The 15,705-nt window shown below is 37.8% G+C and overlaps 1 protein-coding gene across 1 annotated transcript in view; it reads left to right on the forward strand.

Annotated features, from left to right (window-relative positions):
* TMEM244 (transmembrane protein 244) overlaps window positions 1-10,660 on the forward strand; it is a 30,859-nt gene extending 20,199 nt beyond the window's left edge. Inside the window, exons 2-4 of the mRNA XM_025294561.3 lie at window positions 5,067-5,153; window positions 7,015-7,088; window positions 10,301-10,660. Coding sequence (XP_025150346.3) covers window positions 5,067-5,153; window positions 7,015-7,088; window positions 10,301-10,482 — 343 coding nt within the window. The 3' untranslated portion in view covers window positions 10,483-10,660. The remainder of the gene's footprint in view (window positions 1-5,066; window positions 5,154-7,014; window positions 7,089-10,300) is intronic.
* The last annotated feature ends 5,045 nt before the right edge of the window (window positions 10,661-15,705 follow it).

A 15,705-nucleotide genomic window follows, 5' to 3' on the forward strand; every position in this document is an offset into this window, starting at 1 on the left:
AGAAATTTATTGGACAGAATTAGGTTAGATCAAATGACCCTCTCCCTTAAGCCCCCACAACTTGTTGATTCTATTTCTTCACTGGCCCTCACATTTGTCTTCTCCATCTCCACTGCTGGTCAAGAGTATTAGAAACCCCTTTATTTTGTTCTTTGCATTTTTAATCAAGATATAATTGGCATATAACATTGTGTTAGTTTAAGGTGCACAGAAAGTTGATTTGATATATTTATATACTGCAGTATGATTACCTAGCACATTAGCTAACACCTCTATCGTATCACAAAGTTAGCATTTCTTTCAATGCTTTCCTTACTTAATAGCCCCTCTCCAGTCTACACTGTGCTCAGTTGCTAAGTCATGTCTGACTCTTTGTGACCCCATGGACTGTATAGCCCACCAGGCACCTCTGTCCGTGGGATTTCCCAAGCAAGAATACTGGAGTGGGTTGCCATTTCCAGCCTACTATTCTTAAATCTTTCACAGTCTTCCCTTCAGAGACACTGGAAATTTTATCAAAGCATAAAGTTCCCTTCATGATCTTTTTTTAAAAATTTATTTATTTTAATTGGAGGCTAATTACTTTACAATTTTGTAGTGGTTGTTGCCATGCATTGACATGAATCAGCCATGGGTGTACATGTATTCCCCATCCTCTTTAAACTCTCTGACCACCTCTGCCCCCCACCACCCAGCACATCTTTGCAGGTACTTCTTTTGCCTTGAGCAGAACCCTGACCTCCATCACAGCATAATGGTTAAGAGTTAGCAGAATTTGAATCACAGCTCTGCAATTTACTGACAAGCTTTGAAAAACTAACTAGACTTCTTTGAGCCTCATTGTTCTTCTCTCTAATAATAATAGACTTGGACTAAATGAATAGACTTATCTTTTTGAATTTGTATGAGGATTAAATGAGATAATGCAAGCATGAGATAATCCATGTGTGCTGCTCAGTTGCTTCAGTCAGTTGCTTGTCCAGCTCTTTGCAACCTAATGGACTGTAGCCCACCTCTGTCCGTGGGATTCTCCAGGCAAGAATACTGGAGTGGGTTGCCATTCCCTCCTCCAGGGAATCTTCCCAACCCAGGAATCAAACCCCATGTCTCTTGCGTCTCCTGCGTTGGCAGGTGGATTCTTTACCACTAGCGCCACCTGGAAAGCTTGAGATAATGCATAGACGGTGCCAAGTACACAGTTTTTTTGTTTTTTTTTTTAAAGTCCCTTAGTCGTGTCCGACTCTTTGAGACCCTGTGGACTGTATAGTCCATGGAATTCTCCAGACCAGAATACTGGAGTGGGTAGACTTTCCCTTCTTCAAGGGATCTTCTTGAACCAGGGATCGAACCCAGATCTCCCGCTTTGCAGGTGGATTCTTTACCAGCTGAGTCACAAGGTAAGCCTGAGAATACTGGAGTGGGCAGCCTATCCCTTCTCCAGGGGGTCTTCCTGACCCAGGAATCGAACCAGGGTCTCCTACATTACAGGCGGATTTTTTACCAACTGAGCTATGAGGGAAGTACACAGTTAACCTACAGTGAATGTTAGTGTTGAATGTTTACCCCTGGAAAAATGTTCCTTGTCACCCCACTCTCCACAAACCCCTGTGTCTCCCTTGGATTTCCATAGCACTCTGTGTGTGTATGCGTGCTAAGTTGCTTCAGTTGTGTCAGACTCTTTGCAACACTTTAGACTGTAGCCTGTCAGCCGCCTCTGTCCATGGGATTCTCTAGGCAAGAATTCTGGAATGAGTTGCCATGCCCTCCTCCAGGGGATCCTCCTGACCCAGGGATTGAACTCAGATTTCCGGCATTCAGGTGGTTTCTTTACTGCTGAGCCACAAGGGAAACCCCATAGCACTGTGTACACTCCTCAATGCCAGCTTTTCTGTCTGTATTATAGCCATCCACCAGTCTTGCCTCTAGATCAGTAGTCTTCAAAGCTTAGTCTTAGAAGCATCAGTGCTAGCATCCCCTGGAAACTTGTTAGAAATGCAAATTCCTGGAGTCCACCCTAGAACTACTGAATAAAAAAGTCTGGGGGTAGGGCCCAGAAATCTGTTTTAACAGGGCCTCAATGTGAGTTCTGATATTCATACATTTGATGAACACTGCTACCCTGGGTATTTATGCCTGGGACCACATCCAATTCATCTTCAATGCCACCCAGCCCAGTGACTATTTGTCAAATGAAAAAAATGGATGAATGAATCCTGATGAGAGTGTGGGGCCATTGAAGGATAGCCAGTACGGGAATGTCATGGTCCGATTGCCTTTTAGAAAGTTACTTTTGTAGGCTGTATAGAGAAAAGATTATGGGCAGAAATTACTAGAGGCAACAGAATTTGTTTATAGGAAAATTATGATTTGAAAATCTAGATTTATTATGCAGGCAGGAAAAATAGTTATTTACAAAAAGAGTGCCTTGTTTTTCAATATATTCCATACAAAACAGTTTTAAAATGTGTATTATACCATTCTATTGATAAGTAGCGTTTTATAAATTTGTTGGGGAAGTAGGTATACCTATATGTTATAAATTTGTCAATAAATGTGTTCTCTCACAAATTATGATTTCATTAAAAAGTAGTTCCAGATATCTTACACATTTTTAGCATTTGTGGGTTTTCAAAGTATGAAGCACAATCCTCTGTTTGGATTATGAAAGCAAAATTCTATAGCAAATAAGTATATTTAAAAATTAAAATGTTACTTAAATTTCAGTATTAACATAGAAATAAGAAAAGTTTCATGTTTGACTACATATTAATATAGAGACTACATATTATTTCTTTTTTGGATGGAAATTGAGTAAACAATCATCTAGAAATATTTCAACTAGAAGTTATTAATGCTCAAATTAAAAGAAAAGCAAATTTATATTAATGTATAGAATAAATAGTAAAGCAAATCCAAAGATATATGACCTTTCAGAAAATTGTAAGACTGCAGAATCCCCGAAGTTGCTCCCTATCATAATACTCATATTCCATCAGCAGATCCTCATCCCAACAACTGGGCAGGAATTGATCCAACTTAAATGTGGAAACAGTATCTGGACCTTAAACTCAGGTGAAGCTTTCATATTTTCTCTTGACCTCTAAGTCATCTTCTCTACAAATGAGACAAAGTAGAGACATCCATCACTTTGCCAACAAGGGTCCATATAGTCAGAGATATGGTTTTTCCGTTAATCATGTGCCAATGTGAGAGCTAGACCATAAAGAAGGCTGAGCACCAAAGAATTGATGCTTTTGAACAGTGGTGCTGAAGAATACTCTTGAGAGTTCCTTGGTCTGCAAGAAGATCAAACCAGTCAATCCTAAAGGAAATCAGTCCTGAATATTCACTGGAAGGACTGATCCTGAAGCTCCAATACTTTAGCCACCTGATGCAAAAAGCTCACTCATTAGAAAAGACCCTGATGCTGGGAAAGATTGAGGGAAGGAAGAGAAGGGGGCAACAGAGGATGAAATGGTTGGATGGCATCACTGACTCAATGGACATAAGTTTGAGCAAACTCAAGTAGAAAGTGAAGGACAGGGAAGCCTGCTGAAGTCCATGGAGTCACAAAGTGTCACACATGACTTAGTGAATGAATACACACAAAAGAAGGGTCATGAAGGAAGAAAGAACAGGAGACAAAGAATGGGAAATATTGAAGAGCAAAGGGAGGTTGAGAACAATGGGCAGAAAGAGAAGGGATTTGATGAGCAAAGGGAAGTCTACAGGCAAAGGGTAGGAGAGGCCAAGAATGACATGGGGTGGGGAGAGAGAGAGGTAGGGTTCTGAAGGTCTCAAAACCCTGGAGTCTCATATGAACCCTGGGTTTCATATGGCCCTCTTAGGCCTGAGAGGTCACCTAGTTTTAGTAGTTGAAAGAAGTGAGTTGTTAGTAAATCTATAAATTTAATCAATTCAGCCAGTTGGTTGTGATGGGCTCTGTGCTGCCGTCTCTTCTTGCCTCTACAGGAGGGCTCCTTCTGTACCCAGCCGATTAAAAGACTCGGTCAAGTTGGTGGATCAGTTATTCAGAGAAAAGAGCCATCCTAAAGTGTTAAAGTGTTGAGTAAACAAGATGACTTCTTAAAATATTCCAAAGGAAAAGAACACACCAAAAAAATCCCATATGAAATGCTAACATTTTTACTATATTCACAAGAATATATTTTAAAAGATCAATAATGAGGTCTTCTAAACATTTTCAATTGCTCATTGGCTTTTCAAATGTTTATCCGTATGAGCTGCCTATTTATATACCTTGTCCCTTTTTCATTGGTTTGTCTGTCTCTTTTATATTCAAATGTGTTTAAATATTGCAGATATCAATACTTTGCCTGTGATATATGTTGCAAATGTTTTCTCCTGTTATAGTTCTTGACATTTAAACCTTAAATCCATCTGAAGTTTATTTTGGTGTTTCATACAAGACTGCAATCTAAGGAGATTTTTTTTTTTTAATCTAGAAGTTAGACAATTTTCACAACACTATTTGTTGAATAATCCATCTGTTCCTCATTCATCTGCAGTGCTTCCTTCTTAAGTCTCACAGGTGGTAAAATCCTTCTCAGGACCATCTATTGTGTTTTAGCCAATTGCTCTGTAAATTCTAGCACAGGAATTTAACTATTGTTATATAATTTTTTTGTTTATACTTTTCAAAATTTCTTAGCCTTTCTTGTATTTTCCTATCATGGCAGCTGAGATTTAGAATCATTTCATCAGGTAAAAACATAAATACTAACACATTATTGTAAAACATAAATTTTTAAAAATTTATGTAATTATGTAAAAACATAAATATTGTTGTGGTAGATGATGGATAGGTAGTGTGGATTTATGTACTGCATTAATCCTTGGGGCAGATATGTACTACGCCAGCTTCTCTAGTCGGCAACACTTTTATTGTGTAGTTTGAAGTCCTTCCACCCCATAGGTCTCCAGGCGAAACAAGGCTAGCCAACGTGATCTAGCAGTCATTCATTGTCTTTTGCTTGTTAGACTCCTTACCAACAACCATGTGAAAAAGCCCAGGCTCTTGGAGCTCACCCCTGTGTTCTCTGCAGGTTGTTTGGCAGAACCTTCTCATATGTGTCATCCTTTTCTACACTGGTGTACTATGTGGTTCTGGGCATGTGCTGTTTGATGCTCAGGTAAGTATAACATCACCTTCAAACAATTCAAAAGTTCGGATCCAACACGAAAGAAGTTCACATAGTATACTCAACGTGTCTTTATAGAATAAAGGGTGCAGATTTTTTCCCATGGTATATTTTCTTCGTGTTTTCTTAAAAGTGAAAGTAAGCAAACATGTCACCTTTGAAAATGATACAAGTAGCAATCATGAAATGAATAGAACCAGGCAGGATTGTTCCTCTTATGAGGATGATCATAGAAAGAAAGTGAAGTTATTACTCCCTGGGCTGGTGTTGCATCAGAGATCAGAGGGCATTTGAACTAGAAGGGAATTTAGATATAATCTACATCCAATTTAAATATTTTCTGTTACATACTGGAAATAGCTTTAGACTGAGAGTCAGGAGATCTGCATTCCAGCCCAGGTTCTCACTCACTTCCTGAATCATCCTGACTAAGCCAGAGAGCTTCTCTTCCTTCAGTTATCTTCATTTGTCAAGTGAAGGTAATAATCCAAAAGAGAATTATCATGAGAACCAAGTGATACATGTATTTTTAAAGATATTTTTAAGTGTGAGGCTCTTTTTTTAAGGTAATTTTTCTTTGTATTGTTAGGGTTGGATTTTATCTTTACAGATTTGCTTGCCAATACATTGATTTCCTTGAAATACATTATGTATAGCTACAAAGAATTTCCTAGAAATTGATTGTTTATACAATTGAATTTTATTGTGTAAGCAGGGAATTGGGACTTTTCAATTTCAGTGTGCAAATCAATGCCCAGAAATGATTATATTGACTTTTGCAGTGGGAATGAGGCTATAAAGCTTGCTTGCAGGCAAGCCCCCTGAGGAGGAGTCTGGTATGTTCACACACAGCTTCAGCTATTGCCCGGGACTGGAGGTGGTGAGGCAGTGCCTAGAGCACTGAAGGTTTTAGAATAGTCAGAGTTCTGTGAGCATGGGATTCCAAGGGTTTGTAATGTGAATCAGAGGTGAGGAATTTGAAGTAACTTAAAGCCCCAGGAGGCAGGTAATTGATTGACCAGTTGCACACAACTACAAACTTGGGCATGGTAGGAGATGCAGAGTTTATAGTCAGATTTAATTTTCATTTTTTTTTTTCATTTTAAATCATTTTACTTTTGTATTGATATATAGTTGGTTTACAATGTTGTGTTAGTTTCTGGTGTATAACAAAGTGATTCAGATTTTTTTTCCCATATAGATAATTACAAGATATTGAATATAGTTCCCTGTGCTATACAGTAGGTCCTTGTTGTTTATTTTATATGTAGTAGCATGTATCTGTTAATCCCAAGCTCCTAATTTATCCCTCTCCAACCCTTTCCCCTTTAGTAACTGTAACTTTGTCTTCTATGTCTACTATGAAAATGTAGACTCATCTTATGTCTAATGTGAGTGTAGACTCAGATTTTAGAACAGGAAGGGACCTCAGAGATTAATTGCTTCAATGTACAGGTAAGAAATGAAAGCTCAGCGAGGTTAAGCAACTGCCCAAGTTCACAGTTAACTGCATCCTCAGAACTAGAGCTGGGCTCCGTTGCTTCCCAGCATATGCCCTCATCACAGTATGAGGTTTTACAGCCACATTTGATGGAAGGGACTTCCAAGACTACAGCTGAGACCTCAAATACAATGAAGTCCACTTGGAGAACAGACTTCCTTGGACAAAGAAGACAGTGTGGATAAAGAAGATATTTGGCTTCCATTCAAGTCAGCCAGTTTTCAAATGTGCCACAAAGTGATTAAAGCTGACTTGTCCTTGTATGGGAACACTTGACGTGCAAAATGTTAATGTGCAACCTTATGAACTACCTCCTCCAGAGTAAACTATTTTCATTTGTAACATCCTCAGGGTGTATGAGTTGGATGTCCTGGCACCATTTGATTTCAAAACAAATCCTTCATGGCTCAACACAAATTATAAAGGTAACTGGCTTTAGTTTCCAATCTTTGTTAATTAGTGAACTAAATACCTCCAAAAATCAAAATAGTTTTTGTTGTAGAAACATTTTAAAAATATCAAGCCTTCTTCTCAGCCATCTGTATCCTATATCTGACTCCCAAAATGTGGAAAAGTGCCATCAATTTTTTTTAAAATGACTATTGCTAAAAGATGGAATAGGATGAAATAAGAGGATAGTTTTCCTAAATGAATTTTTATTTTAGTGATATTATGGATAAAATTTTGTGCATTAAATATTTTTCAAAGAAAAGGCAGAAAAATGGCTTAATGGAATGATGTAGAAAGATATTTGTGACATATGAAATGGAAAATTAAGACTACAAAAGAGTTTTTATAGTATAATTATTCATTTTTGTAGAATAGAGTAAAATACATCATGTCAGTGGTAAGAAATCTGGAGAATTATGCAACAAACTGTTATCTCCCAGCTGGAATGACAGAGGACTTTCATTTTCTGCTTTGTACATTTCTGCTTAGTTTGATTTTTTTCCTTCCCAAAAATAGTGTATAACTTGTTGCAAAGGAAAAATGATAAGAAAGAATATAGTAGGAAAAATTTTTTTATCTCTTTTAAACTTACTATTTTTGTTGAAATAATTATTCTTAACATTCGGTTAAATTTCTTCCCACATTAAAAAAAAATTAATTGTGGATTCTTCAAAGAGTCCAGTTCTTTAGAAAACCACTGGACATCTTTTCTTGGAACGAATATGCAAATATACAAAAATTGCCTGAAGCCAAATGTGACTTGTATAGGAAACTTGGTCAGCTAGAACTACTGAATTTAAACTAAAAGTTTCAGAACAGCCTCTTCAAATGGGTAACCTTTTTTCGTGCCATTATTGATTCAATTTGGGATAGACAAAGATATCTTAGGACAAGAAACTTTCATTCTAATGAGATACAAGTTCTAACATTCTATCTTAACTTCCACTTCACACATTTCCCTGTTGAAGATTGAATCAACTTTTTCTTCCAAGCTGACCCACAAATGATAAAGAAATAGTCACAAGCAAGAGTTATATATGGGTTGTGTGTTTGGGGTAGAGAAAGAGATTTAAAATCCAACTGTTATTTAATTCTTGCGTTTGAGATGGTTAGTGATAGATAGGACAATGACACAGGCTTATTGGAGAAAGCTGTGTTTTGACATAGCAGAGATTAGAGAAAATCCTCAGAATGCCATGCACAGTCAACGTTGTTCTCTCAAAAAACAACTAACGTTTGTACAAAGATATCAATAAACCCTTAGCCTATTAGATCTTTAGTTTGGGGCTTGGAGAGATAAGTGTCATAACTCTTGAAAGTTATTGCTTTGAGAATCCAGACTTGTTTAATCTCAGAGATAAAATGTAAGAGTAATCTCAAAGCTTTGAGCATGTATTGAGGGTCAGGCTCTTGTCTGTTTCAGCAGTTTTGTTACCTAGGAGATCAGGCTTAGCAAGGACACTGAAAAGTGTGAGTCCAATTGAGACATTTGACTACTAACATCTTTCCCCTGCATCATAGATATTGGATTATAAGCTGTTTTCATTTTAAAATAAAATCCTCTCAACAGTTTTTGAGATAGATATGATAGTAATCCATTTCCCAATTTATCAAGGAATAATTAGACTGACCTAGAGGTTATAATCCTACTCAAGGTCATAGCACTCTTAAGCTATAAGGTGAGAGTAGAACACTGGTATCCTGACTTCAAATTTTGTATGACTTCCTTTAAATCATGCTGTCTCATATCATAGACAAAGCACAATCCTCCTCTATCAATATATGTAAATACAGTTTGTTCAAGACTGAAATCACTGTCTCTAAGCAGCTGCAAGTTAACTTGTAAAATCTGTAAATACTGATAAAAGAAGCATTTCTATTTCCTTATAGTAACATGGAGGCTCCGTGAGCCACTAGTGAAGGCAGAAATGGAGATGTGATGGGAAAAGCTAATGGCAATACGATACTACCGTATAGCTCCTTCTACAGCCTTGAGTCCTGGAGATCAGGACTTGCTATAATTGTAATTCCATACAACAGAAAAGGAGCTAGTAGGAGTTCTCCATTCAATTTCAGAAATCTGTTGAGTTGAATGAAGTAGAATTGAAGAGAATAAGTGTGAGGTCTTTTGAAAGGCTAGCACCTGAGACTTGCTTACTTATTTCATGTTTTGCTGACCCACTAGGCAAGGGCTGGCATGTCTGTTAATAAATTACTTCTGCACAATAACAGATCATGTGACTATTTTAATTTTAGCTTTGAAAGTAAAAAAAAAAAAGTAAAATAGCCTGACTGGACTGATCAATTCGTTAATTATTTATATGAGCATACCTATCATATTCTGTGTTTTAAAAGAAAGGTAACTTTTATGGAAATTGATATCATTACAAAGGAACCTTGGTGGTATGTCACATGTATTTTCATTTTAAAGTTTGATGAATCTCATCTTTGGAACCACCACAATCTTAAGATCTACATCAAGGAAAAAGGCAAAGGTTGACTCTCCACATATTCAAGGCTTTTAGAGATTTATGGTACTGACCTAGGAATAACTAGCTCTTTATGTATGTTCAGGGAAAGCACTCTGAAAAAGCATTCTGGAGTTAGAAAAGTACCTCCATCCACACAAGTCATTTATGAGACATTCTTTCATCCATGGTTATCCATTATGTTTCCCAGATGACTATCTGAACATACCCTTTTATTACAAAGACACAAAGGAACTCATTTCCAAGTTAGGCAATAACTGGTACTAAAGAAACATTATTGTTCAATAAACTATTAACATTTTTTTTTCTGAAAATCCAGAGCTGAATTTTTCATTAGTTTTTAATATATCTTCAAATGAGATTTGAAATCTAGTTACAGATTTGTTACATTGTAACTTTTCTTTATTGTATTTTACCTTCTAAAATGCTAAATATAAAGAATATAAAACAGAAATTATGTACTGTTATTTCTCTATAAGTCCAACAATTATTAAGAGATGGAATATTTTTAAAGTTCTTATTCAAATTTGAGGAATGTTAAGAGATGGAATGTTAAAAAAAAAAAAGAGATGGAATGTTAAAAGTTTCTTACAAAATTTTTTTTGCAGAATAAATTGTGGTAGTCCTGTTGCTAATTGTGTTTTAGAATTATTAATTGCTCTAATTCCCAATAATTCTATTCTTCCTTTTATTTGCAGTTCTTTTAGTCTCAACAGAGGTCACCTACTTTGTTTGTGGATTACTTTTTGTTCTGGTAGTGGAAGAGTGGGTTTGGGATTATGGTATTTCAGTAACTATCCTTCATGTTGCCATCACTTCAACTGGTAAGCAAACTAAAATAAAGGATACAAAATGTATTCAATCTGGATATTGTACCTAAATCGATACATAAGAGTAAAACTTTGTTGTATGCACAGTGTCCTCTGATGGAGAAATAATAAAAACTGATGATGAAAGTTCATCACCTCCCTCACTCCTTCTCCCCCATCAAGTTCCTCTACCATTTACTCAGAGAGGTTTTGATTAGATACATTGTCCAGTTCAACAATGTATTGAAATGTTCAGTTCAGTTCAGTTGCTCAGTTGTGTCTGACTCTCTGCGACCCCATGAATCGCAGCACACCAGGCCTCCCTGTCCATCACCATCTCCCTGAGTTCACTCAAACTCATGTCCATCGAGTCGGTGATGCCATCCAGCCATCTCATCCTCTGTCGTCCCCTTCTCCTCCTGCCCCCAATCTCTCCCAGCATCAGGGTCTTTTCCAATGAGTCAACTCTTCACATGAGGTGGCCAAAGTACTGGAGTTTTAGCTTCAGCATCAGTCCTTCCAATGAACACTCAGAACTGATCTCCTTTAGGATGGACTGGTTGGACCTCCTTGCAGTCCAAGGAACTCTCAAGAGTCTTCTCCAACACCACAGTTCAAAAGCATCAATTCTTCGGCACTCAGATTTCTTCACAGTCCAACTCTCACATCCATACATGACCGCTGGAACAACCATAGCCTTGACTAGATGGACCTTTGTTGGCAAAGTAATCTCTGCTTTTGAATATGCTATCTAGGTTGGTCATAACTTTACTTCCAGGCAGTAAGTGTCTTTTAATTTCATGGATGCAATCACCACCTGCAGTGATTTTGGAGCCCCCAAAAATAAAGTCTGACACTGTTTCCACTGTTTCCCCATCTATCTGCCATCATGGGACCAGATGCCATGATCTTAGTTTTCTGAATGTTGAGCTTTAAGCCAACTTTTCCACTCTCCTCTTTCACTTTCATCAAGAGGCTTTTTAGTTCCTCTTCACTTTCTGCCATAAGGGTGGTGTCATCTGCATATCTGAGGTTATTGACATTTTTCCTGGTAATCTTGATTCCAGCTTGTTCTTCTTCCAGCCCGTTTCTCATGATGTACTCTGCATATAAGTTAAATAAGCAGGGTGACAATATACAGCCTTGATGTACTCCTTTTCCTATTTGGAACCAGTCTGTTGTTCCATGTCCAGTTTGAACTGTTGCTTCCTGACCTGCATACAGGTTTCTCAAGAGGCAGGTCAGGTGGCCTGGTATTCCCATCTCTTTCAGAATTTTCCACAGTTTCTTGTGATCCACAGAGTCAAAGGCTTTGGCTTAGTCAATAAAGCAGAAATAGATGTTTTTCTGTAACTCTCTTGCTTTTTCCATGATCCAGCAGATGTTGGCAATTTGATCTCTGGTTCCTCTGCCTTTTCTAAAACCAGCCTGAACATCTGGAAATTCATGGTTCACGTATTGCTGAAGCCTGGCCAGGAGAATTTTGAGCATTACTTTACTAGCGTGTGAGATAAGTACAATTGTGCAGTAGTTTGAGCATTCTTTGGCATTGCCTTTCTTTGGGATTGGAATGAAAACTGACCTTTTCCAGTCCTGTGGCCACTGCTGAGTTTTCCAAATTTGCTGGCATATTGAGTGCAGCATTTTCACAGCATCATCTTTCAGGATTTGAAATAGCTCAACTGGAATTCCATCACCTCCACTAGCTTTGTTTGTAGTGATGCTTTCTAAGGCCCACTTGACTTCACATTCCAGGATGTCTGGCTCTAGGTGAGTGATCACACCATCGTGATTATCTGGGTTGTGAAGATCTTTTTTGTACAGTTCTCCTGTGTATTCTTGCCCCTTCTTCTTAATATCTTCTGCTTCTGTTAAGTTCGCACCGTTTCTGTCTTTTATCGAGCCCATCTTTGCATGAAATGTTCCCGTGGTATCTCTAATTTTCTTGAAGAGATCTCTAGTCTTCCCCATTCTGTTGTTTTCCTCTATTTCTTTGCATTGATCACTGGGGAAGGCGTTCTTATCTCTCCTTGCTATTCTTCGGAGCTCTGCATTCAAATGGGTGTATCTTTCCTTTTGTCCTTTGCTTTTCACTTCTCTTCTTTTCACAGCTACTTTTAAGGCCTCCTCAGACAGCCATTTTGCTTTTTTGCATTTCTTTTTCATGGGGATGGTCTTGATCCCTGTCTCCTGTGCAATGTCACGAACCTCCGTCCATAGTTCATCAGGCAGTCTGTCCTCAGATCTAGTCCCTTAAATCTACTTCTCACTTCCACTGTATAATCATAAGGGATTTGATTTAGGTCATATCTGAATGGTCTAGTGGTTTTCCCTACTTTCTTCAATTTAAGTTTGAATTTGGCAATAAAGAGTTCATGATCTGAGCCACAGACAGCTCCCCGTCTTGTTTTTGCTGACTGTATAGAGCTTCTCCATTTTTGGCTGCAAAGAATATAATCAATCTGATTTCGGTGTTGACCATCTGGTGAAGTCCATGTGTAGAGTCTTCTCTTGTGTTGTTGGAAGAGGGTATTGAAATGTAGCAGTTTCCTATTATCTCCCATTCAACTTTTTATCAGTTACTCCCATTCAACTTGTTATCAGTTGTAAAGGGTTTGCTGCTGTTAGAATTCTTTCCTTCCAAATCCTTTCTTGAAGCAGATATTGGCCAAAGACTGGGAGCTAGGGCCTGAGGAAATCTGTACTTGCAGGCTTGCAAACTTCCTAATAATTATTTTAACAAAAATATGACTTCCCCTGTGGCTCAAGGATAAAGAATCTGCTTGCCAATGCAGGAGACGCAGGTTCAGTCCCTAGGTAGGGAAGATCTCCTGGAGGAGGAAATGGCAACCTGCTCCAGTATTCTTGCCTAGGAAGTCCCAAGGGCATAGGAGCCTGGTGGGCTACAGCCCACGGGGTCTCAAGAGTCAAACACAACTTATCGACTAAACCACTACCACCATCAGGTTCTAAGACTAAAGGGTTTTTATTTCTACCTGTGAGCTTTGGAGTTTGAATAAAACAGATTCAAATTCCAGTCCTAACTTTCTGTCAGATGTTTGTCTGAGGCAAGATATAACATCATTTATATTGTTAGACATAATTGCCTCATCTACAAATTGGGTGGTATCTTGTGAAGCTTGTGTGAGAGAAGTTGTCTGACATGGTGTTTGGCCTATAATTACTGAGTAAAGGTAATTTTATCCATTCCTTCATCCATTTATTCAAGGTTTACTCTTCCCTTGTAACTTTTTATTTCTTACTGCCTTCCATTATTAAAGAGAAACACATTAGTAAAAGCATGAGTGGTAATCAACCACAAGTTATAATTCAATGTTATTATTATTTATTAACTGCTGCAGTCCGTGGGGTTGCTAAGAGTCAGATACGACTGAGTGACTTCACTTTCACTTTTCACTTTCATGCATTGGAGAAGGAAATGGCAACCCACTCCAGTGTTCTTGCCTGGAGAATCCCAGGGATGGGGGAGTCTGTTGGGCTGCCGTCTATGGGGTCACACAGAGTCGGATACGACTGAAGTGACTTAGTAGCAGTAGTAGTAGTAATATGTTTAGTTGCTCAGTCATGACTGACTCTTTGTGATCCCATCAACTGTACTCCACCAGGCTCTTCTGTCCATGGAATTTCCCAGGCAAGAATACTGGAGTGGGTTGCCATTTCCTTCTCCAAGTTATCTTCCTGGCCCAGGGATCAAACCCATGCATCCTTCATTGAAGGTGGATTATTTACCACTGAGCCACATAAATGATTCCCAACTCTAATTACATGAGAATAACCAGTTTTGATGTGAAGTTATCCTCACTGAAATCCCTCAAACTGTTGCCTAAATCCAGAAGAAAAGATGCACTGAAGGATGCTTGACTTCATGCTCCTGATTCAACAGGCCTTCATATTGAAGGAAGAGAGCACTGGAATTCCCACAGGTCCCAAGAGGACTTAGGAGTTAACTCTTGTTTTCTCTGGAATCCATGGGCTGTCCTCTTGCTGCAGGAGATTCTGTTTAACTACTATGTAACTACTTAAATATCACTCATATTTTCAGTGCTCTGATCTATCAATGGGTATAATCAGTCTCCGACTTACGAACGCACAATTTCAAAATGAATTGCTATGTCTCAGCCTCAGTGCTATTAGAAAATGCCAGTACATCAATCTCCTAGCATCAGTTTCCTCAGATACAAACTCTTTTAGTAACTTGGAGGGCCAGTTAAGCCCATCTCAAATTCTCTATTTTACTTTGGGGCTTAAGTATTCCTGGAAGACAGTCATAGGATATTTGCAAGAAAGATTTTGGAGCACATGGTGGCTCAGTCTTTAGGGTCTCAGCCTTCAGACAATAGGTTTTCTGGATCCAGAAAAGTTACAAGTTAATCATCCAACACATGGCACGTAGAAAACACTTTAAAAATATTGCTCAATAGATCTTTCAGCGGAAAGTCACCCAGAACTCCAGAGAGCAAGGCACTGAGGATTCAAAACAGTTTTAGGATCATTTCTGCTGCATATTACTTCAAGTCGACTGTGTGAATTTGACCTGAGAATCTGACAGATCATGACATCGTTCCTAGGAGAGGAGTTTCAAATACTTGACTTAACAAATGACCTTTTTAGACAATGACTTAAGTACCACTTTGGCGCTACTTGATTTCATGAATATAGACAAGATTTCTCTTTGTTATGAAGATATGATTTGACCAAACAAGTATTTCTTCATGATTGTATTTCAGAAATGAACAAGGCCTTTTTCTTTTCTATTGCAGTTATGCTGGAATTCCCCTTGACATCACATTGGTGGGCTGCCTTAGGTATATATATAGAGAGAGAGATTAGATATATATTATATACATATATATTATACATATATATGATACTTATTTAATAAATATATATTTATAAATAAACTAGTGGCATAAAAATATATTTATGGGGGTCAGATAATTGGACCAGAAGATTACTCAATGGTTTTATCATTCTAAAATTATAGAGGATAAAACATTGGATATATATTTGTGACATATTCTTTTAGTTATCTTTCTCCATGAATGATAATATAGTCTTTATAGTAGTACAGAAGAAGGAAAACTATTTTATCTCATTAATTTTTTTATCCACCAATTGAACAACTGAATTCATCAGTCACATAGGTAGTAAGAAAATTAGCCAAGTAAAAGTAGACTTCTCTAAAGCTTTTTCTTTAAGCCAGACACTGGCCTCAAAATATTTTTAGATTTTCTCTTTTCAGTAAGCTTGGCAATAGTTGTTATCTAATTGTC

The sequence above is a fragment of the Bubalus bubalis genome, chromosome 10, assembly GCF_019923935.1.
Source record: "Bubalus bubalis isolate 160015118507 breed Murrah chromosome 10, NDDB_SH_1, whole genome shotgun sequence".
Lineage (NCBI taxonomy): Eukaryota > Metazoa > Chordata > Mammalia > Artiodactyla > Bovidae > Bubalus > Bubalus bubalis.